The following is a 24,707-nucleotide window of genomic DNA, read 5'->3' as shown; positions in this document are numbered from 1 at the left end:
TGCAGCGCCAACAAAAGACCGTATGACGCGGAGGAGAAAGCCTCACGCGAGGTGAGAGGACGGGAGGGATGAGAGCGCGGGTGATGTGATGCCTGCGTGTCGGAGGGGCTAGACGGATTCAGCGCACGAGGGCGTGCTCTGCGTGCGGGGAGGAGAGACAGTCATGATCTACAGAGCCTCCGCTCCACAAGAGGGGAGGAGGGAGAGCGTGCTCACGTTCCCAACCACAACGAAGACCAAGACAAAGCACGCCGAGGAACAGAGGCGAACCCAAAGTGTTTAGAGGAAGCACGCGCGACAGCGAAGTGCGGAGACGCGGAGGCGACGCAAGCGAAGACAGAAGAAGTAATATTCAACCAGAGGGGGAGGGGTGGGGTGGGTGAGACGGCGACAGCGGGAGGGAGAGAGGGAGCGAGAGAGAGAGCAAGGAGGCGCCGCGGAAGAGGTGCGCGTGGGTGTGGGTGCCGCTTTCGCCAAAAGAGCAGAGCCCAGACGCACGGCTACGGCGCTGCGCCGAGCGGTGAGTTCTCTCCTCCCCTTTTAGACCCATTCCACTTCACTCTCCTTTGGATGTGCTCTGCTTGTGTGTGTGTGTGTGTGCGGGAGGGGGGGTTGACATCACCGCTGCCGTACACCGTGAGCGCCCCACCCTGACGTCCACAGCACACACACACACACACGGAGAGAGAGACACATACAGAAAGAGCGGACGCAAATATGTTTTGAGAGAGAGGAAAGAGAAAAAATTAAAAGCGCCATAATACGAAGCGGATAGGGGGGAGGAGGAGGGGGAGGGGGTGTCGGCGCCACCCCCTTCCCCCCTTTCCCTCTTTTTTTATTACGTCATCGACAGACACAGCGCCGCGGAGCGTACACGCATGCGTGCATGCAGCCCCCACATCCCGCTCGTCTTTCCCCGCCTCATCCTACGCTTCCTCCCCCCTCCTCCCCCCGGTCACCTCAGTCCTCAAAGAGGCCGCGGTTGTTTGAGTGAGGTTTGTGTGTGTGTGTGGAGGGAGGAGGGGGAGGCCGTGCTTGCGCGTTGGATGCGGCAAGACCGACGGTGAGGGTGAGGGACTCACGCACGCACGCGCGCGCTTCGCTCAGAGCGATCCCGCGGCCGTTGGCAAGCAGCAGGGAGGTTGCCCAGAGGCACAGAGCTCTTTGGTGGGCGCGCGTGGGGGAGCGCAGCACGGTTGCAGATGTGTCAGCACCACGTCAGCTCCCGCCATGCGGCGCCGGCGCAGCGATGCCTTGCGCAAAGAAGCAGGCGGATATGACAGCGGTGACCACCAGTGTGAAGATCCACCCGGCGTACATTTTCAACACCAGCCTCCAGCGTACCCTGCGGAAGCCGACGTCGACCATCGAAATAGCCAGAACGGCGCCGGTGATGCAGTGCGTGGATGACACAGGGATGCCATACGTTGACGCGAGCGACACAACCAGCGCCGTGGCCAGCTCAGCCGCGCAGCCCCGCACCGGCGTCAACACTGCTAGTTTCTCGCCCAGCAGCCGCATAATGGGTAGACCAAAGGTGGCCAGCCCGACCACGATACCGGCGCCACCGAGGCACAGCAGCCACACCTCAACGTGCGCCGTGCTCCCCACGTTGCCGGTTCGGTACACCTGGTAGATGGCCGCGTACGGGCCAATGGAGTTGCTGACGTCGTTGGAGCCGTGCGCCAGCGACGTGCAGGCGGCAGTGACAACCTGCAGCAGGCGGAACATGTACTCAGCGCGCGGATCAAACATGCGCACGCCGCTCTCGTCGTACTTCAAATAGTTGAAGGCGGGGTCGATCTCAGCCACGCGGGCCTCGTGGACATCGTCGCTACCGACGCGCGCACCGCTGTAGGTGTTCTCGTCGGACGGACCCTCCGCGTCCGAAGAATCGTCGCGCACGACGGCGCCGTCGACCAGGCGTGACGAAGCACCTAACTTCCTCGCTACGCGTACGTCCTCCGCATCGTTGCTGCCCTCATCGACGGGCTCGGCCTTCATGGTGCCAGACTGCGCCTTGCGCTCGTTGCGGCGCTGACTCTCCGCCATGAGGTGCTTCATCGCCTGCTGCCTTGTCGGGAAGGTGCGGATGGCCAGCGCCCGTGCGCCATTCAGCTTCATCCGCATCGCTTCTACAGCATCCAAGTCTCCACCTACTGCGCCCTTTTCGCCAGACAGGCGTAGGGACTCGATGCGGCGCCTCATCAGAGGGATCAGCCCCGCTGAAAGCACCGCCACGCCGGCGGCCACGACAACTGCCATCCACGTAGCGCGCCCCGCTGTCCACGACAGCCGGTTGCTGGCGGCGTTGATGAAGATAAAGATGAACTCGAGGAAGAAGACGACGAACACGACGACGGGCATGAGATAGGGCGCGAGGCGCACGGCGAAGGTGCGCTCGAGGAGCAGGTGGCGAGCAAGGCTGTATAGAATGGCGGCGGCCGCGCCAGCCAGCAGCGGTGACAGGAACCAGGAGACGACGATGGGGACAAAGCCAGACACGTAGGGGAAGGCGTCCTTGCGGCCGGCCCACACAACCGCGTCACCGCCGGCGTACACCAGCGCGAAGCCGATGATGCCGCCAGCGACGGCGTGGTGCGACGACACAGGCAGGTCGTTCAGCGTGGCGAGCAGCAGCCAGATAAAGGTCGCGCCGAGCGTGCAGAGGAAGCCGTACATGAGAACGTACGGGTCGTTCTCGAAGGTGGACAGCTTTGCGATGCCGCTAGACATGGTGGCCGCGACGTTGCTGCCGAGCCCGACGGCGCCGGCGAACTCGCACACGGCAGCGATGACGACGATCTGAAGCATTGTGAGCACGCGCGAGCCGTAGCTGGTACCGAAGGCGTTGGCGAGGTCGTTGGCGCCGTTACCGCACGCCACCAGGAAGCCCACAAAGCCGCCGACGACCACAATCCACAGAAACGGGTTGATCATCTTTCCCCAGCGTATGTGCGTGTGTGTGGAGAGAGGGAGGGAGGGGGGGGACGGGAGAGAGGGAGCGAGAGAGAGGGGGGTATACGCGTGTGTACAAGTTGCCCACAGATGTGTGTGAGGTGGGTGGGGAGGGACTCGGGGGAGGGAGAAGGGAGGCGACGGCGTGTGTGGGTGGGTGAGAGGGGCAGGGGGAGGGAGGAAGGCGAAACGGAAGTGGTGACACTGACAGGTGGGGGGTAGCACGTGGTGGAGTGTGCGCGGCGTAAGTGCCGTTCGTGTGGGTGGCCGGGACGGAGGGAGGAGGAGGAGGACGTACGCACGTGCGTGAGAAGACGGCGAGTGCAGAGGCCGCGGAGGGCGAAGAGAGGAGGGGGCGTGAGAGCGGTGGTGGCTGGGCGGGGACGCGCACGACGGACCGCGCCGCGCGAGGAGGTTTCGCATGGGAGCATAAGAGGTGTCTCGACACACAGACACACACGTACGCTCGCACGCGTACAGACAGGCGAGCAGAGAAATGGGAAATTTGGGACAAGAGCGCGAACGTCGGATGCCGTTCAAAGCGGCAGCACACACACCTCCGCCATGTGCGCCGGTTGAAGTGTGCGCCGAGGAGGGGGCTTGGGTGGGAGGAGGGAAGGCGACAGCGAGTAAAACAAGGAAGAAGTGTGTGCGGAGACACGAAGCGAAACTGGAGCGCCACGGCTCCCTCCCTCCGTGTCTGTGTGTGCGAAGGGGTGGCGCGCAGGAAGGGGAACCTGGCGCCGCCTCCAGTACCTCCCCCCTCTCGCTGCAACGTTTCCTCTCGAGCCTCACAGTGGCCGTTCCATAGATGTCGACGCCTCACGGCGCCCCTGAGGACAGTGCGGTCGGTGGCGGTGACGGCTGCGGCGCCGTGTAGATGGTGCGTGCGCCCTGTCCACGGTACAACGGGCCGGCGCGTTGGGGGAGGCGCACAGACATGAGTGGCGCCGGCGCCGGCGGATGCTGCTGGCGCATGCGATGCGGCTGTGGCAGGTGCTGCGAGGCGGCGTAGGCATTGTTGCGCGCGTGGTGCAGCAGCCATTTGTTTAGAACGATGTCATCCCACATGACGAGGGAGATGAAGAACATATACGTGTAGACGGTCCAGTGATCGTGACCGCTGGTTAGCAGGCGGCGCAGGTAATAAACTTGCCAGGCCCAGTTGACGGCGCAGCAAAGCGCGTAGACGACGAGCGCCACAAACGAGAGCACCCGCGCCACGTTTGCGGAGACGCCGAGAAATCGGGAGGCCAGCAGCACATTCACGCAGTAGGCGAACGACGAGAAGGCCGCGTAGACAACGACGCACCGGCACACATTCTCGTGCTGGTAGTTGTTCATGATGCTCAAGTAGTTGAACAGCACGACACAGGCGTGATGCACCCACGTGGACCACCGCATGCGCCGCACGATGACCATCGATATGAAGTCAGGAATGGCGTAGATGCAGCCCAGGTTGCGCAGGATGTTGCTCTCCCACTCCTCGAAGACAATGATCTTGACGAGGTGCACGCACGCGAATGGGGTGATAGATATGAGGATGCCCGCCTTGATGAGGTTGCCGATGATGTAAAACTTTTTGTCCTGCGATGCGATGCGGCGGAAGGAGTCCGAGAAGCGCTCGAGGAAGTAATAGATCATGTAGTACGAGGAGAAGACCATGTAGCTGCCGATGAGGAAGAGGCCAAGGTGATCACGGGTGTCCAGCACGTGCTGCTGCAGGAAATACACTACAACAATGTTGAGGGCCGCTGTCAGCGCCGACACGATGATGGCGGGCTCGAGGCTGAGGCTGATGTCGGAGACGTAGGCACGCACGAAGGAGGTGGAGCTGTAGGACGGCAAGCTGGAGAGAGCGCTGAGGCTGCTGGCGATGCCGCTACTAAGCGCGCCGCCAGCACTGCCGGCGCTGGTAACACCGCGAGGTTGGTGGTGCGCGCTCGCCGCGCCGTCGGCAAGGGTGGCGGCCCCCCGCACCGCTGCGGCTCGGTGCGGTCCCCTGCTGGGCTCATCGAAGGCCGTGGGATCGTAGAAGGATGCAGCCGAGAAGGCGGTGGGCTGCAACGCGTCAAAACTGGATGCCGCTGCCGCGGTCGCCTCACCGTAGCCCGCGCGACTGACTTCGCCATGGGCGCCTAGGCGGTGCATGCCGATCCAAGGAGGCAGGTGGGCCACGTCTTCCCCAAGCCTGCGCCCTGTCGCCGCCGCGGAGGTGAGAGCAGCGCTGTCAGTGGGGGCAAACGCATGGGGAAAAGGGCAGCCGCCTAAATGGCGCGCACTGAGCTCTTGCAGCCTCTTTTCCGTCGCGTCGCTTCCCTCCGCTAATGGTCCCGCGGTGTGCGGCGCGACAACCGGGCCCCTTGGACAACCAGACGGGCCACCCCTCTCGTCGGCCGGCAGGAGAAGGGAGCGTGAGCCCGGTGGCGTATTGGAGCCACCGCCGCTTCTGTCTCTCACGGCCGCTTCTACCGGTCCCGCAAGTCTGCTGCCGCCGTCGCCGACGGTGTCTCGGCTGCTGGACCCGATGCTCATGCGGTTGGGCGGGTGGCCTGCGCAGTGGGCCGGCATGACGGTCGACGATGACTCCGCCGCTGCTCTTGGCGGCGGGCACAATGGAGCGGCCGCCGCGGCCGTCGACTGCTTGCGCAGATAGTATGCCTTGATGAGCTGAAGGAGCTCACCGTCGAGCTCAGCCATCAACGGCGGCATATATGCGGAATTCTTCGCCTCCGGGGCGGGCGATAACGCCGCTGCTGCTCCGACCTCGGATGAGCGCAATGGAGGTGCCGTCGACACTTGTGTATCGACGGTGGTGGCTGAGGTAGACCTCATTGCCGCTTCTTGGCTCGTCGCTGCGCCCTTGCCGGCGCTCTCGTCATCACTGGCGCAGTGCTCACGCCCGCCTCTGCGGTGGTCGCTGTCGCCACTCCGGTACCTTTGCCGTGCTTGCCACGACGGTAAAGGTGATGACAGGCCTGTGCCCACGCCAAGATTGCCCCTGCAGCGGCCACGCTCATGGGATAGCAGCGCCTGCCTCGTGACGCCGTCTCTCTTTTTGCCACCCGCGTCGTTGTTGCGGCTGCTGCCTACGATGGGTGCTGTGGCATCGCGCAGGCCACAGTTTAAACTCGACGCAGCGTTGTCGAGGCCCGCGGAGGCTGCTGCTTGTGCGTGCAGAGGTAATCGAGCGACATGACAGTCACCTGTCTCACTACTGCCCTCATCGTCGGCAATGTCTTGCCCGCTGGCTGGGCCTTCCTCGCCTCGATCATCGACCCCATCTACTGAAACGCCCCTTTGCGTAGAATGGCGAGACGCCGTCCACGATGCCGACGGCGCTAAGGATGCTGACGCACGCGTTGACGACAATGCGCCGACGGTCCGACGCCCACGGTGCAGGGCCCCTGCCTTTGCCGACGATTCGTGAAGGACGGCCGCGGCGCTGCTCCGGTCGATGCCGTTCGTCGGGCTCGGATACAGAAACTCCGGGGTGCTGCAGTACAGGTCCAGCTCATCGACCACGACATCCTCCTCCTCCTCCGTGTCGGCCTCCTCGCCAGCGTCTTCTTCGAGTGCTATGCCATCACCGCCAGTGCTGCGGCTGTCACTGACGTTGCGACGCGCATGCGGTGCCTGTGAGCCGCTTGCGATGCTAATGCTGGTCCCACAGAGCCCCCGATCGTCGCCTTCACGTACAGGCGGTGTCGCGCTGTCTATGTTTACAGCAGCGACGGCATTCAGCGGCGGCGCATTCGACGCTGTCGCTGCCGCCCTTGTCGGCTCGCACACCCCCATAGGAGCTACGGATGCGGTGGCGGTAGACACCGGCATTTCTTCGGCTGCCCTTCTCGGGGAGCATGAGGCCGCGTCGCCGGCAGCTGCTGCGAAGGGCGCCGCGGGCCGCATAGCGAGGGGGAGGGGGAGGGCGGGGGGATGGGCGCAGCGTCAGAATGACCCAACGATGCACGTCAAGGGCTGGGTGTACGTGTCGTCGGACGTGAGCGCGTCTTCAGGTGAGCTGTCGCCACCGACGACAGATCCGCCTCCGCCTTCTCTGTTGGCCCGTCTTCTCCTGTCCTCCTCTTCTCCCCCCCCCCCACAGACACAGACACACACACACACACGCACGTGCACGAGGTGATGCACACCGACACGTTGGCTCAGGAGACACATAAATTGACCTTCGACAGTGCGCACATTCGCTTTCAGTTCTTTGGACGGGTGGGCGTTCGCGCTGCGCTCTTTTTGACTGTCGAGCCATTCGAGGCGGAGGAGAGGAGAGGAGAGGGGGGAGGGGGAGGAGTGAGTGAGTGAGCGAGACGGACGTGGAGAGGAGGACGCACGCGTATCCTCTGCCTCGTTCTGCGAGGAGGCAGGCCGAGGGAGGGCGATGGACGGAAGGGGCACCCGATGCAATCACGCAAGCACGAGCACGCCAGCATCGAAGAGGGGGGAGGGAGAGGCAACACAGAGAGAGGGAGGGAGGAAGGAAGGAGAACGCTTCTGCGCGCGTGGGTACGCTCGTCTGCACCGCATACGCCCCCTTCTCAGGAAAAAAAAGCACTTCTCATGCTTACCGAGGCATTGCATCTGTTAATCCGCGGCCTGCCACCACGCGCCTCTCTCTCCCCCCGTCCCTCACTGACCCCCCTCCCTCCCACCCTCGGCGGAAGGGTGTCGACTGCCCATCCACGGCACACCCTGTGGCGTACCTCTCACAGTGTATGCACGAGAGCTCGCGCCCTCCTCCCCTCCGCACCGCGCCGACAGCGCAGCACACTTCCCCTTTCTTTCGTTAATGCTTCGCAGAGGTCAGCGGGTCCGATTTGCAGCCACACAGCACGCAGAGTGAGACACCGTTGCACTCACCTCTCCCCCTTCTTTGACTTCGCCACAGACACCGTCGCGTGGTGCGAAGGACGGAGGGCCAGCACACGCCACAGCAGTGCCGCCGACTCCGTCCTCAGCCGTCAGACCCCACACGCCGCCCGCCCGCAAGGGAGGCGTGTGGGGATATCTCCTCACTGGGCGGGGGCGCTCGAGTAACACTGACGCCGTATTCGCCACATCGATGTTGCAAGCGTCTGCACTGCGGCGGGCCATCGAAACGCAACGGCGCTCATGGGCCTGACCGCCAAACGTGCGCGATGGTTCACCGCCATGACTTTCCCATACATTGTAAAGGCGTGAACTTCTGTGAGCACCAGCACGGACGTGGCGTACCGCAAGGGGGTGGAGAGCTGCGGTGCCCGTGAAAGGGATGCAGGCGAAAGAGGAAAGGTAGAAAGAGGCCGGCACACACACACACACACATATTAACACTACACACACACACACTCACACGCCTGTATACATACCAGCAGGCGCAAGGACTCCTCGTGGCGTGCACGTGCCGGAGCCGCCGCCTCTTCTTCCCCAAGGGGTCCACACCACCTCCCACTCCTCCTGGGATCGAGGGAAGCCCCGAGCACCCGCCTTTCAGTCCCCCCCTCTCCCCCCTCGGGAAGAGAGCGACATCGACGCCACTGCCTGGCGAGGTGCTTGCATAGACTTGACATGTGGATGCTCACAGGCGGCGAGCCGCTTTATACGGGGCGCGTCATTGTGTGCTGCGTCCTGCGTTGCTTACGACAACATCGGCGTCGTTACCGGGGTGTTGTGGGATGACACCGTCATCGCACACACCCAGCGCTTCCCATTTTGACCCAGCAGGAAGGCGAGAACATTGGCGACACCGCTACCCTCACCGTACAGGCACCGACCACGGCCCTCCAGCGCTGCGGCTGCTGCGCCGGTGTTGGTCGTGCGCGCCTTCGCCGGAAACACGGCCGCGTAGTAGCGCTCCTCATCTTCGTCGATGGGCACCACTCGCTGCGCCTGTTGCGCGTCCTTGGGGAAAAGGGACACGAGCTCGCCATCGCTGCCCTGCCCGAGCGGGTTCGCCAGCTCCATGCGAGTGGCACCGCACCAGACACCCATCCACTGGCGCACGGCAATGCAGCCAATCCACAAGGCGGCCAGCGCGCTGTAGTGCAACACCCATACCCCGAGCACCGAGGCACGCGTTGGCCAGATGTAGTAGCGGAACAGATACGCGATACGGCGCGTAAAGCCGGCAAGTCCAGACGGATTGTCCTCTGCGCCGGCTGCGTGAAGAAAGTTTACTGTGAGCGCCTCCAAGTGCCCGTATTGACGGCACGGCAGCCCGTGCAGCATCACCTCCATCGCCATGTTCAGCCAGGAGAGACTAATCATAGGCGCCGCCGCCGTCGCCAGCATGGCCGGCACCACTGACGGGCGGTTTACGCTGCTTGATGCGGGCGCCGAAATGCCGCCTACCGCGGCAACAGCGGCGGCGGCGGTGGACGTCGACCACGCAGAGGGGCGCATCGCTGCCGCCATGGCCTCGGTGCTCTGGAAGGCGAAGAAGGCGTCGTGGTACCACGGCACACCGTCCGGGCAGCGCAGCATCGCCCGCGTTTGTTGCGCTCCCCAAATCATCAGGAGCAGCTCGAAGAGCGCAAAGCTCGTCAGTGCGAGGGCGAACAGGAGATGGTTGGAGCGGCCGATCGGGCTGTCCAGCAGGGCCGAGTAGCTGTCGTAGCCGCGCACGACAACGTCGCGCTCACGACAGTAAAAGGCACGCAGCGGCATCTGCATGTGGCGCTCCTGGAAGAAAAAGCGCGGGTGCAGCCAGCGGTACTGCCGCGACGCGAGGATGCGCCAAATCGGCGAGGTGCGCAGCGTTCCCTCCTCCGACACGCGCACGATCGAGCGGCCCGCGAGCAGTTTGCACAGCAGCGCACAGGCCACGGAGATGAGCAGGAGCAGCATGAGCACCCATCGCACGAGCTTGTTGGACTGCGCCACGTACGCCTTCTCGGCCGCTATGAAGGCCGGCGTCCGCCCGGTGGCGGCGTCCGCGTGGAGGCCGTCGAGCGGGTTCGACTGGAACGTGAGAAGGCGGATGACAGAAAGACCCGCGTAATGCAGAAGGGGCTGCTGATCGGCGCCGACGGAGGCGGGCGTGGCGGTCCTGCCCCACAGCGCTGCCGCCGCCTGACGCTCCAGCGGCGTGGCGTCTTCAGGGCTGGAGAGGGAGAAGAGTGGCACCAGCCCCAGGCTGTTCCACACCCATACCTGGAGGGCGACGAGGGTGAGCCAGATGAAGAGGTTGATTGGGTCGCGCAGGCGGAACAGCCACGTACCGCGCACCATCTCGGCCACGTTCCCCGGGATCCCAATCTGCTTCATAATGGGTGGCGGTGGTCCGCTGCGACTGGTCTGCGTTGGCCGCGGCACCAGTCTGGTCCACAAGACGTTCTTGAAGGCATAGACGCCAAACGGTGCGTGGCTCACGATGGGGGGCAACACCTTCAGCACAAGGAAGCTGCATATCACGTACACGGGGCCGGCGATGGCCATTGCGGCGAAGGTTGGGTTCGTGCGGATCATGCGTAGTGTGCCGGCAGCTCGGCGGTCCCGCACACAGACGTAGCGACCGCTGCTGATGCTGGTGGTGGTAGCTGCCGCTGATGCGGTCAGCAGCGCTGTCTTCACGGAGTCTGCCAACGCATTGAGGTCGCGGTCCGCAAGAGTGTCATCCGAGGCGAGCATGGCAGCCGTGGCGGCTCCCATGCTCGACTCGGGGTACGACTCCAGGACATAGACGGCCTCCGGATGACTGCGAGCGCGGGCGTGCTGCAGCGCCGTCCAACCGTCACTGTCGGAAAGGTGCCGGTCCGCGCCGCGGCTGAGCAGCAGCTCCATCACCTCAGAGAAGCCCTCGCGCGCGGCCCACACCAGCGGCGTGCGGCCGCGGCTATCCTGCGCATCCGCGCTATACCCCCAGTGCTCTAGCAGGTACTGACACATCGCCGGCGAGTTGCGATAGGCGGCCCAGTGCATGAGTGTGTGTCCCTCCACATCACGCAGCTGCGGATCCAGCAGGTAATATGGCCTCTTCGTGCGTGGGTTTACCAACGTGGCGGCGTGTGCCTGCTGCTCCGCCGACGGCTGGTAGAGCACGAGGCCGTGATCGCTACTCTGCAGGAGGTGGCCTTCACGCGCCGCGTCCTCAGTCAGCATGATCAGCAGAGCGAGGTGGCCGCTCTGCACTGCCGTAAAGGCGGCATCGAAGCCCTGCCGATCGCGGTGACTCGGGTCGGCGCCGTGGTCGAGAAGATACCGAACGACGTCGGCGTGCCCGCCGGTGATGGCCCACTGGAGCGCTGTGTGGCCGAGCGCGTTTTCGGTCTCGAGCGGCGCGTCGTGGTCGACGAGGAAGCGGACAATCGACAGGTGCCCCTTAAAGGCGGCCCACATGAGAGGCGAGGCGTTGTTCCCCTCGTACACTGCCCGCCGCGTGGGGATGTCCACGATGCCCTGAGACCACATCAGTACGGCAGCCTGCAGGTTGCCATACGCGCAGGCTTCCTCGAAACAGGAGGGGAACTGGCGCCGACGCACGGCGTCCTGCTCCTGGAAGAGTCGCTCGGCTGCTGTGCGATAGCGCTGCCACTGCGACGTGGATGGAGCGTTGCCGCGGCCTGTGAGGTGGTAGGGGAAGTCATCTGCGAGGTTGCGGTACTTCCAGTGCTCAGGGGACTGCGTGCCGGGCAGATACTCGTCGAGCCCGATATGCTGGTCCCACAGGCGCTCGATCAGCTGCTGCATTCTGCCGCTGCGTCAGGCCAGCCGGACCTCTTGTTCCCCTTTGAGATGGAGCGCCCCAAGCGGCACGCGCAGCTGGCGCCGGTCGCTCTCTCGTGCGGTTGGTCCGTCCACAGGAGGGACAAGCGCTGCAAGCGCGCGGGAAGTGATGGGAAAGAGTGGAGGAGAGGGTGACACTGTGGTACGGCAGCTGCGTGATGGCTGTGGTTGTGATGGGCGGGTGCGGGGATGAATGGGGAAGTATGTGTGCTTGAGTGTGTGTAGAGGGGGACACATGTGAGAGGTATCGACCGACAGAGAGGCACCGCGAGCCGGACGCCGAGACCCGCAAGTGGAGGGAAGGCGAACGCAAACAGCGCCAGCGAGAGAGGGGGTGCGCGGAGTGTGACCCTCTTCTCGCTTGTCTGCGTGCGCTACGGAGGTGCGGGATGGGAGGAGGAGAAGTGTGTGTGTAGGGGGTCGTGTGCGTATGTCTGTAAGGTGTGCGTGCTTGTCAGGCTTTGGCATATATCTGCCTGGGCCGTGTGATGTGCTGCACCGCGGAGGAGAGGTGGGAGGCAAAGATGGAATGGTGTATGTGTGTGTGTGTGTGGGTGGGTGGCGAAGTGGTTTCGGGTGGATGGCGCACGTAGGGGGAAGACGGGCGCATCAGCTGCCTGTGACTGTAAAAGGGGAGGGCTGCGCGAGTGCGGAAGAGGAGTTGCTCGGGACGGAAAGAGACGTGCTCCACGCACACCCCCGAACCTTCTCTGCTTGGTACCCGTCATTCATCAACCACCCCCTCCCTCTCGCACGTGCGCGCGCGCATGCGCCCTGCAGCGTCTCTCGACTAGAGAGCTCCCTCTGGTCGTTCGTCGCCGTCGGCAGCCCGCATCGGGTGGCATACTTGACATGCATCCATGGCTGTTGGCATGGCACACGCCCTCCTCTTCCCCCTTCCCGCCGATGTACACAACGGCCACACACAGGCACGCAGCCGTTTAGAAGATGGAGAGAGAGGGAGAGAGAGGACGGGAGGGGAGGGAGCGTGAGCCACGTGGTATTACCCTCGGCGAAAAAAAAAGACCGCGGCGCTTAAGGGGTATGCCACACCGGCGCCTGTCGCCCCTGGCGTTGCTGCCGCCTACTCACCCGCCTCTTCGTCGGTGTCGGTGCTCGCAGCGCCGGCCCACTGCTGCACGCCATTCGGGTCGCGAAGCCGCATGGCGTAGCGACCGGGACTGGCGCGCAGGTGAGCGGCCAGCTTCTCTAGCGCACGCCGCGTGCACTCTGCGCCCTCCTCCTCGTAACGCTTCAGTCGAGCCTCCGAGGTGCGCAGACTGGCGTACGAGGAGACCGCCAGCGGTTTCACGTACCCACGCGCCTGCCGAGCATCGTACGGCACCTCGTCAAGGGGGTCATTGCCTTGCTGCACAAGACTCTTGCTGCTCTCGAACGGTGACGTGCAGCGCGATAAGACGCGTGCGAGGGGCCGAAGCTTCCACAGTGCCCACAGAAGAACCGCTACAGCGGTCGCCTCAGCGTTGCGCAGCACGCACAGCGCCCATAGTGCCAAGAGGAGTCCCCGCACACACCAGAACGTGGTGGCGCGCAGCACGGCGGGTGGCACGAGCCAGTTCAGCACGATGCCACTTCCGGCGCCGATGACCAGAAGAGAGCCGGCGCCGATAACGAAGAGACCGTTTATTGTGGCGAAGGACACCTCGCCGTCGACGACGCCGCCGTGCGCCGACTCGGACAGGTAGAGGAGAAGGGAGTGGATGCCACGTACAACATCCACCAGACCGTCCATTAGCGCGGTGGAGCCGCCCAGCAACAGCGCGATAGCAAGCAGGATCAGCTGGAGGAAGGTGCCTTGGACACGGCGAATCATATACCAGAGCAGCAGCAGCAGCAGCAGCAGCATGCCTGTCAAGCCCGTCGCGAGGTGGAGCACAAGCGTGCTCTGTGCGACACGCCGCTCGAGCTGCCACACTACCCACGCTAGGATCAGCAGCTGCAGCCACACAGTATCGAAGCTGCACGTCTCTGCCAACGAGACAGGAAGGCCACCAGGTGCAGCCGTACCCATGTGAGACGAGGACGGCGGCAGGGCGGCGAGCGCCAGACACATCGGTGTCCCAGCAGGCAGCGACGCCTCCCACTGCATGAAGAACCGTACCCGCTCCTCCCCCGCCACCTCCTCCTCTACGAGTTGCACGTGCGTGTGCATTGTGCGACGGCCGAGCATCTGCTGTAGGACAATAGGAAGAACAGACTCGCGCGAGTCCTGGTGCGGCCCCAGCTCCTCTCGTACACGGGCAGAAAATTCGCGCGCAGCTGCGACGGCAGCCGACCTCGAGACGCCGTCAGTGGCCGAAATGGACGCCGCACGCGACCACGCCGCCGCTGCCGCAGCAGCTGCGGCATCGTCATCGCGGTTCATGCCGACGAGCAAGCGAGCGGTGAGGTGGGCTGCGCCCCTCACCTTGGACAACATCCACGCCTGTGGGCTGAGAGACGACGGCGACGAGCCCGAACGTGCGCGATGCGGCTTCCCCATCGTGGACACCGTGACCCCCGCCGCCGCCGCCGCTTGCTGGGCTTCTCGCATTCGTGCCGCCGCATCTTCCTCGAGTAGCAGCGAGGCTGCGTGGACGGCGGGGAGCGCGCAGACAAACGACGCGGTGCCCGACTTCAGGGAGGGGTCAGAGACGGCGGAGGCCGGCGTGAGCTGCACAACGGGCGGAAAGGAGATGAGGCGCAGCAGCGACAGCGCGCCATCGGTCGACATCGCCAGGCGGGAGAGCATCGGGGAAGGGGGCGTGCTGCTTTCCCCTGTGCGACTGCTGCCACCTGCACTCGCGCGGTCCTCCACATCCGCCGCCGCTGCAGCATCAGCAGCACCGGCGGCGCCAGCCCACAATCCAATGGGGAAGCGCAGGACTACTCGCCGACGCAGGAAAAGCTGCACCCACGCGGAGGTGTTGCGCCAGGCAAACGCGCGCAGGTTGGCCATCACCTCCGTCGCGGCGCACTGGACGTAGTGCCCCACTCCTGATATGTCGACAAGAGCTGCGACAGCGCTGATGACCGACTGCGCGGCGGTGCACACAGGCTCCATGAACGACAACGACGATGCGCCGCGTCCTCTCCTGCCCCTTTGTACGCTGCTGCTATGCGATTCACTCCGGACGTCGGCGCTGCCGCGATACCGGCCTGCAGCGGACGAGCGCGCCGCTGCATGCCCTTTCTTCAGGTACAGGGCGTTGTAGTCCCGCACGCGCCGCGCCGTTCCGGCATCGGTCCGAAGCTCTTCTTGCACGACAATGCTGGTGTTCATGAAATAGCTGTGGAGTGCACTGTGCAGCGGGGCTTGTTGCGCTGGTGTGCGTGGGCCGACATGCCAAGTGAAGATGACCGCTGCCGCCTCTGCTGACGCGGCTCGCCGGATGAGGTCATCTCTGCGTTTGCCGCTCAGCCGCTTACTGAGGTGCGGGAGCACACAATCGCCCGTCAGCAGCGGAGCTGCCGAAATGGCGCGCTTGGTGTACAGCTCCTGGCATGTCGGCAGGTCTGCCGCGCGCGAGGTTTGCACACCGCTGCCATCAATGCAGCTGTCGGTGTCGTGCGCTGCTGCGTCAGTGCTGTTAGTTTTGCTTTCGTATTCGATGCCTTCGTCGCCCGCCGACGACGCCCCTCGAGCTGCGCGACCGGCCAACAAGAGGAGAAGAGTGAAGGAGATGAGCCACAACCTCCTCTTCGCTACCAACGACGACGAGGGCATGACACACGGCGTTGTGACACGGCAACACCGCTGCGCGAGAGGTGCCATGCTGCTGTACCACTGCAGGGGCATTCAGGAGAGAGCGAGCGATGAGGTGTGTGTGCGTGGGTGTATGTGCAGGTGCGTAGGTTGGGGAGTGCCATGGGGAGGTGATTCAGTGTCCGGAGGGAAGAGAGCGACGTGAGCGTTGGCGTGCAAAGGTGGGGCGTGGTGTGGGAGAGAGGGGAGGGTGGCTACACATACATGACATGGAGGAGGCGTCGCCGCGATGAACGTCCCTGCGAGTAGAGAGGAGAGAGGCAGCGAGTTCGTGCGGCGACCGTAGGACCGCCACAGCTGCTGCTGCAGCCTCCCCCCCTCCTCCCCTCCGCCCGCCCCCAAAAAACATTACCGCGAGGGAGAAGAGGAGGTGTGAACCGACGGAAGCCAGCGCGATTCCGCTTCCTCCGTGGGCGCAGCCGTCTCTCGTCCTTGTGTGTGTGTGTGTGCATGCGGTGATGGAGGAGAGGGGGGAAGATATATATGTGGGTAGGTAAGACCGCTAACACCCACCTACACGCACCCCACACGCACTCGCAGAGAGGCGAGGACAACATTATGCTGTACAGAGCCTGGAGTGCGAAAAGAGGCCTGACAGGAGAGCGAGAGCGAAACGAAAAAAAGGCACTCCTGAAGCTGGCGTGGGGGGCGTGAGGTGTGTGTATGGGGGTGGGGGTGGTAACAGAAGAGAGGAAAGAAAATGGGAGGAGGGGGGGGGACGGCGGCAGCCGTGCCGCTTTCCCGTGAAAGCGCTATGGAGTGCGTTTCTTTCGACGCCCCCCTCTCTCGTCGGCCTCTCGCTCTCGCTCTCCGTTGCAGGCGTCACCGCTGCCCTTTCTCATCCCCACCCTCTCGCCTCCTCACAAATCGTCGAGGCAGCGGAGGTGGGGGTGGGGCGCAGCAGAGAAGCAGAGTGGGGCGGACGTCGCACGGTGGAGAGGCGTTCACTTCGCCCCTCCCCCCCTCAGATGCACAGACACACTCGCGCCCCCCTTCCCCCCTCGGCTAGGAGAAGGCGAGCTGAGAATATGCGGAGCCACAGAGGCGGTGAAGGGGAGGAGGGGGGAGGGGAGGGGTGCACGGGGAGGACACGGCGACAGGAACAGCAGGAAAAAAAAATAGGCCGAGGCGGACGCCCAATGCACAACAGTTGCGAAAGGGGGAAGGCCTGCAGGCGAGACAGACAAGCGCCTTTGGTCGTGTCCACACATACACACACACACACACACGCAGAGAGGAGGCGGATGGGGTGGGGGTGAGGGTGAGGCGGGAGCACTGCGAATGATGCCCAATGGACTGAAGCACAATGCCCCCCTCCTCCTCCTCTTCCTCCCCCTTCTTTTTCAACGGTTTCCCTTCCGGACTCCATTGCACACAGACACGCGTGCGTGAGACGAAGACACACGTTGATGACGCCGCCGCTGTGGAGCCGTTGCACCGTTCGTTTACGTCTTTTCTTCTATGCGATGGCGCATGACAGGAGCAATGCATCTCGTCGGCGACGCAAGCGCCACCCGCCCGCCAGGAAGATCGCCTCGTCGTCCCTCGACGCGATGTCGACATTCAGACGCACACACACACACACACAAACAGGGTGACAGGGGCGCCTCACCGCGCCGCGACGCGCGCTGCGACGGAGGCAGAGACACGGTGGCGCTCGTCCTCCCGCATGCGCCACACATGACGGTGCACACAGCAGGAGATGGTAAGAGCTGCCCTGCATGTGCTCATGGCTGCGCACAGCTGCGCCGGCGGGGGCGACAACTCGGATTGCGTCGCTTCCACCGTCGGCAGAGAGGATACCGCAGACGGAGTTCGACCTTGGTACCGCTGCTGCCCCTGTCGCTGCGGCTGCAGCCGTACACTTTCGTCAGCGCGCGATGAGCGCCTTTCACGCATAAGGGATGAGGTAGCCCACCACGAGAGCGACGCCGCCGCCGCGGAAGCGCTGGGTTCGCTGGCGCCTCCAGCCTCTGCAGTGGCCGCTGCGGCGTGGGCGAGCGCACGGCGAATGCGCCCGCTTTCGTTTTCCCGGTCGCGGTAGTGAAGAAGCAGTTCCACCCACTCCGCTGCTTCCTCCACCTCCCTCACCTCCTCTTCCTCAAGGGCGGCGGTGCCAGATGCTACCGAGTGATCGCGACTCTCTTCCGTGTGACTTGCAGCCTGCGCGTGCGCCGGCGAGCCCGCAACGACCGGCGCCTGTGCCATCGCGACGAAGGGCGCTGAGGTGTATGAGTGGGACGGCGGGGTCGAGGACGAAGCCGCTGCAGGTGCTGCTCCTCCCGCTGTGACAGCTACCTGTGCCAGGGAAAACTCCGCGACGTGCTTCACGGCCTCCATCTCGAGGTCGTCGCGGGCCTGACGCGGGTCCCACTGCATCGGAGACTGCCATCCCTCCCCCGTGCCGGCCACGCAGCGGGTGGCGCTGGGAGGGGTATTCGTAACGTCAGCGCCGGCCCACCCAGCCACGCCGCAGCGGGAAGCGCTGCCAATGCTGATTTGAGGAGGCTGCGAAAGGAAAGGTGAGCCATACTGGCCGTACGGCGCCGGGCTATGTGAGGGATACATACAAAGCCGCGCCGCTCGCGCCGGCGTCGTCGTTGCTGCCGCAGTGGCGCTCTGCTGGACGTTGCCGACGCGTAACAGCTGCGGACTGCAGTACGCAGACGATGGCGCTGGCGAGTTGAGGGCTGTGGCGGCTTGCGTGGCTGCACGCAGGAATGCACTGCCCACCGCCGTCGCCTCGCACTCGTCGGCACCGTCAACGGCGTAGAGGAAGTCTTTGTTCCGCCGATAGCGCAGGAAGGCGGAGGAGGAGGCGTGCAGCAATGCCGCACCCTCATCGGCATCGTCATGCACCTCGACTGCGCCGTCGCGGGACGCCGTCGTATCAGCAGCGCCGCTGCCGGCACGACCATCTCCGGCGACTGCCGCTGTGGCAGCCGAGACGGCCAAGGCCCATCGATGGGGGGCGGGCGTGGTGCCGGCGAGCACGTCCTGGGCCGTTGCCGGCGGAGCCCTGTCCTGGATGATGGTTGATGTCTCTAACGCTTGCCGGCAGCTTCGCCCGGTCACCGAAGCAGCGACGCCAGGAGCTGCCGACGAGGGTGTGCGAGCTGCCCGATCTGCTGCGCGCGGTGTGCTGCACTGCCCGTATATGACGTACGCCTCGTCGGAGGTGAGAGAGCGGAGTTGCGGGGAGTAGGTCTGGTAGTGGTAATGAACGCCATGCGGGCCGCGCCAATGATGAGGCTGCTGCTGCTGAAGGGGCGTACGCGGCGCGCGCGCCGGGGTGGAGATGGGCGAGAGAGCGGCGTCGAGACCGTCGGAGAGGCCGACGCTGCTGCTGCGCATGGCGACCGACGCGGGTGTTGTGTGAGTGTGGTACAGCTGTGGATAGTTGGGATGGTGACCCCACACATTCGCCGTCGCGAGGCTGGGCGACTGCCAGTCACCGCCGAAGATCGATAGGGACAGGCCGCACGAGGTCCCGGTGGCGGTGGCGATGACAGTGGTCGCTGTTGGCATTGTGTATGATGCGGGGCTCTTCACACGATGGGATCTCACCGAGGCGGCGGCGGTGGCGGCCGCTTCTGCCCACGCCAGCGCGCCGTTCACGCTGCTGCTGCGAAAACTCCTGTCACCGTCGATACGGTGATGGCAGAGTGGGTGGCAGGCGAGTGCATCGTGGCACGGGCAGGTGGCCGTACGATGCGGCATTCGCTGACGTGGTGACGGCGATTGCGGCGGCGGCGGCTCGACTGTGCGCCATACACCGTCCACGAGCTTCAGCGTGTGAAGGAGTGGCGATTGCGGCGGCGGCGGCTGCGCGGTTTTGAGCCGGTACGCCTGCGCGGTTAGCGCTGACGAGGCGTCGCCGCCATGGGCTGCTGATGCTGCCGGTCTGCCCATACCAGTGCCCAGAACACCGAGGTTGTATGCGCCATACGACGGCAGCACCATGGCCGGGATGCGCTGATCCACCGGGGTGGACGGGAGCTCATCTTCCACTTGGCCGCTGCTCCGAGCCGCTGCAGAGGGGCTCTGCTGCACATGGCTGCGGCTGCGGGTACTTTGCCGACGATGGGTCGTCGTGCTCGCTGCGTCGTGCTCTCCTAAGGCGGTGATGGACAGCGGAGGAGCACGGCGCGCTATGGGATACGCACTCGGGTTAGCGTGCCCATCACGCCGCCGCTGCTGCTGAGGTCGTGGCGCATGGGTGCGTGTGGGACGCAAGGATGAGCTGTCAGGCGAGAGTGGCAGACTGCGGAGCGGCGGCGGTGCTGGCAGAGAGGAGCGATATCGTCTGTGACGCGGCTGAGAGTGCTGAAAGGTCGACGCGAGTGGCGGAGAAGCGCTTTGTCGGCGCACGCGCGACGACACGGACTTGCTGGCTGGTGGGGCATCACTGTGGTCGGTGTGGGGTCGAGGGGCGGGGGCGCCAGCGTGAGGCGGGCGGTGCTGGTACTCGTGATCGTGTTGCCAGGCATGCGGATGGCGTCCGCCGTGGTCCAGCTGCGGCATACTCGGCGGCGACACTCGAAGAGGCGACGTCGTTCGCGCTGGCGATAGCGAGAAAGCTGAATTCATTTGGCGCTGCGCTGGCTGCTGCTGCTGCTGCTGACAAGAGGCCACCGTAGACGTCTGCATTGTCGTGCGTGCAGAACGCGCCGCCACACACAAGCACACACACACACACACACACAAGCGCACAGGCGCTTCTCCTCTCCCTTAAAAGCCACGAATCACTGCTCTCTTTCTCTCGCGTTCTCACAATTTCTTTTGCCTCTTCACTTCCCCCCAAAAGGAAAAAAAAGTGATGTATCCGTCCCCTTCACTTCTTCGCTGTTTAGAGCTCGGTTCGCGCAGTGTCTCTCAGAGGAAGTGAGGTGAGGTAACGGGTGAACGGCTTCCCGTTGACGTACGTCACCGTTTTTTTTTCCGCTTTGAGGGGCTCTGCGCGGAGACAGTTGAAAGGAAATCCAACAGGAACACTGCGGCACACAACAGAAGACGTTCGTCTGTCTGAGTGTTTATGTCGGGGGATGGGGGGTCGGGGAGATGAGGTGAGGTGAGGGTGAAAGGGAAGACTTCGAGGTGGGCGGATGCGTCAAGAGGAGGGGGACCGCACACAGGCGATGTCCCCCTGCAGCGGAGAGGGAGAGCGTCTGTCTGCCTGCCAGTCTGTTTCTCTGTCTGTCGGTGTGCGTGTCGCGTAATTTCTGACGAACACAAAAATAGACACACACAAACACACACACACACACAGCGAACGCCTTCGCGCTACTCTATGAAGAAAACACTCGTCGTGAAAAAAAGGGTGGAGTGAGGTGGAGAGGGGCGAGACAGCCACACACCTAAGAGAGATGGGACTGTATATATATATAGAGAGAGATGTGTGCGTGTTTGTGTGTACACACGGATGGACGTCAGCTGACCACAACACCAGCGCCCGACAATGACGTCGGTACTGAAGTGGAGCGTGTCAAGGAAGGATGTGTGTGTGTGAAGAGAGAGGTGGTGGAGGAGGGTAGACCGGCTGCAGTGGTGACACTTGCTTCCAGCGAGGAGAAAGAGTAGCAGAGAGAAGAACTGAGACACACACACACACACGCACACAGGGGAGGAGAGGGATAGTGAGAGAGAGAGAGAGCCGCCGCCGATGAGGGACGCGGGGCAAAGGACACCAACGAGGAGGGGCAAGCGAAGAAGACGCCTTCACAGACCGAGACAAGTGCCCCTTAAAAAATACCCCCCATATATATATGCGTGTATATATATGTGTGTATGTGTGTGAATAGAGGAAATCCGTGAGGTATCAAGGGAGCAGGGAGGGAGGGAGGGGGGAGCGATAGGTGGAAGGCCGGTGTGGGGCCGAGGGGCGCGCGCGCGCGTATCGGGTGCCTGCAAGGGTGGGGAAAAAATACGGAGAGCGACAGAGAGAGAGCGAGGGAGGGAGAAGGGGCGGAGAAAGCGACAGCGACAGACAAGAGGAACGCTGCGCAGCACACGCACACGTAAAAAGCTGAGGGAAGGGGGAAAAAGAAAGGCGGTCCTACTCCATGAGACGTATGGCGGAGGGTACTCAGAGGCACCGACACGCACAGACTTTGAGTGCGTGCGTGAGTGAAGGGGAGAGACAGCGAGACGATGGATGGGGTGATGGTGGCGTCAAATCTACCAGGAGGGACTGGAGGCGAAAAAAAAATAAACACCACCCCCAGTGAAAGGCTTCCGCGGAGGGCTGAAGGCACACTCACTGACACGCACAACGGTGCGTGCGTGTGTTTGTGTGTGTCAGAGAGAGAAGATAAAATAATTCTATGCGGCCCCGCCGGAGACGAAGGGGGCAATAAGAGGAGACGCGCTCCCAAGCAGAGATTGGGACGCACACACACAACACACACACACACACAAACACACTCTGAAGGCAAACCCGTGCGTGCGCAGGCGAGGTGCTCCCGCGGAGGGAGTGGACCCCTCTAAAAGGCTTTTCTCACGTGCGTCCCCCTACTCTCTCCTTTCTCCTGTTGCGCGCACCTCGCCTGCGCTTGCTAAAAAGATATCGAACAAATAACTGCGCGGACTGCCCTCCTCTCTCCTCCCCCTCTCTACAGCCGGCAAGCACGCGCTTCTGTCTGTCTGTTAGTCGCGCTGCGGCGGTGCTCTGGTGGTGGTGGTGAGGGAGGGGGCGGAGTGCTGCGACTGTCTTCAGGTGGGCTAAACGCGGATGGCAAAAAACAAACACAAAAACGAAAAGAAATGCGCACACGCGTGTGCCGAATCACAGCAGAAGTGGGGAGAGCGACGGGGGATGGCAACAAAGCGGCGGACGTGACCCGCTGAGTATTTCTGCCAATGAGCGATGGCAACCACCAAGCGGAAGATGGAGATAGGGGGAAGGGGCGTCCGCACACGTACACCGTGCGCGTACGTGTGTTTGTGTGTGCGCGCGCGTGCGCAGGCGGGGGCGTGAAGTGAAGTGCGCGGGCTGACTGACTGGCTGGCTGGATGAAGAGATGGGGTCGGGAGGGGGAAATGGGGGTGAGGGGGAGGGAGCGTCACGCGCGAGTTCGATATAGAAATAAAATATACTTTCCTTCGCGTACTTACTCTAAAGGTTGGAAGAGGGATCTGAACGACGACAAAATGCCCAGCGAGAGAGAGGCGACGACAGCGCACCGCCGACCAACAGGAGGGGTGTTCGTGACGACAAGGTCGACGAGGCCACGTTGACCAATCAGCAAAGAGCGACGGACGAAGAGCACTTCCCTCCGTCCCTCCTCTCTCTTACACAAAGGTCCGCGAGCGGCCAGACAGGGAGACGGCAACACACACACACACAGAGACAGACAGACTTTGAGGCGCAAATCGAAGAGCAGTGAGGTAACGGTAACGGCCAAGAGCAGAGAGAGGAGCGAGCGACAATATTGTGTGTGTGTGTGATGTGTGACAACCATGAATACCTGCAACACCGAGGGAGGAAGGGGGAGGAAGGGGTGAAGGCAACCCGAGACAGAAAGAGCAGACAACTTCGATGAAGAACAACTGGGGTGGTTAATAGTGGGCGCTGAGGAAGAAAAACAAGCTCTAGCACACACACGCACGCACTCACAGGCACACAGGCAGCCAAAGGGACGCCAATTCACTGTCCCCAGAGCGACGGAGGCCTACTGCGCACGCGTGTCCTCTTCGCGCGTCCTTCTGTCTGTCTCTGCGCGCACGTGAAGGGGGGAGGGGGGAGAGGCAAACACACGAGTAGGCAGAGCCTCTCAAGCTTGGCCAAAAAATAATATATATATGTATATATATCCTACACACCCGCTGGCGCACAAGGAACGAGGGACACAGAGACAGACAGGCAGACTCAGAGAGAGAGAGAGGGCGGGTGGAGAAGGACGATGGCATATATATAAATATAAATATATATTCGCGCGCGTGTGTGGGCAAGTGCTGGTGAGCGAGAGCAAGGAATATGTAGAGAGTAAGAGAGGCGGGTGATGGGGTGAGGGATGGGAGTGGGGGCGAGGAATGGCAACAACGCCCGAAAGACAAACAGAAAACAAAAATGAGCGGGTGCCGGCAAAGGGAAGGAGGAGGGTGCGCGCGCGTGCGTGTGTGGAGATGCGTTGCAGCGAGGAGGGGCTCAGAGATTCCTCATCAACGCACGGCAACAGACCCCGCAGGCGCACTCGCACCGTCTACGAGAAGGGATACCGAAGAGGGTGTGATGATGAGTGGTGACGGAGGGCGATATATATATATATATATATGCGCGAGACGTGTGCGTGTGCGTACTGTTGGGAAAGGGTAGGGATGTCGGGATAGCCGCGACCGGTGTGTGTCTCCGCAGGCCTTGGTCGGCGCTCTGGCAAGCGTCGTGGCAGCCACGCAGCCTCGGCAGAGAGGTGCAGCGGTGAGAGAGAGAGAACACACACTCACACACACACACACAGAGACACCGGCACCTTTTTTTGCTCGGTGCTGATGTGTGAGACTCTAATGCTGAGGATGAGCCTCGTCGATCGGCGCAAGCCAAGAGGGCACCGATCCCTCCACCCACCGGCTCCCCCAAGCTGAGAAAATTAAAAATATGAGATTTGCGTGACGCGCGGGGGTGCTCGCGCTGCCGCAGACAGTGACGCCGTTGGAGAGGAGGATGTGTGTGTGTGGGGTGAGACGGCCACGCCACGCACAAAGAATGCGTGCGACGCACCCACACCGACTCGTTCTCAGGCACCCACACTGTACGCGTGCCCGTGCCGCAGCAATGTGCCGAGGTGGGAAGAGCACCGCTGTTGCGAAGTGCTGTCACCCCGTCTCACAGTAGCGCCAAATAAACGAGCAGGAAAAAAAACACGCCTGTGGATACGGGTGAGCTGTGAGGGACTGGCAAAGGGGAGGGGGTACGGGAGGGAGAGAGGGAGGCGCGCGCGCGCGCACGCACTAACCTAATGCAATCAATGCTGCTGATTTGCAGTTTCGCTCTTGTGGCCCTCTTTTCGCGGCGACACAAACGTGGAAGGAGAAAAAGTAATCTAGTTATACCTCTCGGCTTACGGCGCTCGCTCGCTCTCCTGCGTATTCTCTTGCGTTGGCGTCGATTACCGGTTGCGTAATCGGGGCCAGTGATGCGGGACAGAGAGAGAAGGGGAGAGAGAGGATTTGGGAGCGCAGAGCTGCTTTGGCTTTCTCGTTGGTGTGAGCGAGTAGGCGCCGGCGCACGGGGAGAAGATCAAAGAAGGACGCAGAGAGAGAGCGCGCGCGG

At 63.1% G+C, this 24,707-nt stretch overlaps 4 protein-coding genes across 4 annotated transcripts; all 4 read right to left on the bottom strand.

Annotated features, from left to right (window-relative positions):
- Positions 1-1,218: 1,218 nt before the first annotated feature.
- LSCM1_08090 (uncharacterized protein) lies at positions 1,219-2,940 on the bottom strand (the record flags this gene model as incomplete). The annotated part of the gene is made up of 1 exon (XM_067325431.1): positions 1,219-2,940. The coding sequence occupies one exon, from the start codon at positions 2,938-2,940 to the stop codon at positions 1,219-1,221; it is 1,722 nt and encodes a 573-aa protein (XP_067181536.1).
- An 840-nt stretch (positions 2,941-3,780) lies between these two features.
- Positions 3,781-6,792, bottom strand: LSCM1_08089 (uncharacterized protein; the record flags this gene model as incomplete). The annotated part of the gene is made up of 1 exon (XM_067325430.1): positions 3,781-6,792. One exon carries the CDS (start codon positions 6,790-6,792, stop codon positions 3,781-3,783), a length of 3,012 nt encoding a protein of 1,003 aa, XP_067181535.1.
- Positions 6,793-8,586: 1,794 nt separating this feature from the next.
- LSCM1_08088 (uncharacterized protein) lies at positions 8,587-11,637 on the bottom strand (the record flags this gene model as incomplete). Its single annotated transcript, XM_067325429.1, has 1 exon — positions 8,587-11,637. The coding sequence occupies one exon, from the start codon at positions 11,635-11,637 to the stop codon at positions 8,587-8,589; it is 3,051 nt and encodes a 1,016-aa protein (XP_067181534.1).
- A 1,120-nt stretch (positions 11,638-12,757) lies between these two features.
- On the bottom strand, positions 12,758-15,400 carry LSCM1_08087 (uncharacterized protein; the record flags this gene model as incomplete). The annotated part of the gene is made up of 1 exon (XM_067325428.1): positions 12,758-15,400. The coding sequence occupies one exon, from the start codon at positions 15,398-15,400 to the stop codon at positions 12,758-12,760; it is 2,643 nt and encodes an 880-aa protein (XP_067181533.1).
- Positions 15,401-24,707: the final 9,307 nt, after the last annotated feature.

Source organism: Leishmania martiniquensis, chromosome 3 (assembly GCF_017916325.1).
Source record: "Leishmania martiniquensis isolate LSCM1 chromosome 3, whole genome shotgun sequence".
Taxonomy (NCBI): domain Eukaryota; phylum Euglenozoa; class Kinetoplastea; order Trypanosomatida; family Trypanosomatidae; genus Leishmania; species Leishmania martiniquensis.
This window is presented reverse-complemented; position numbering and strand designations above follow the sequence as displayed.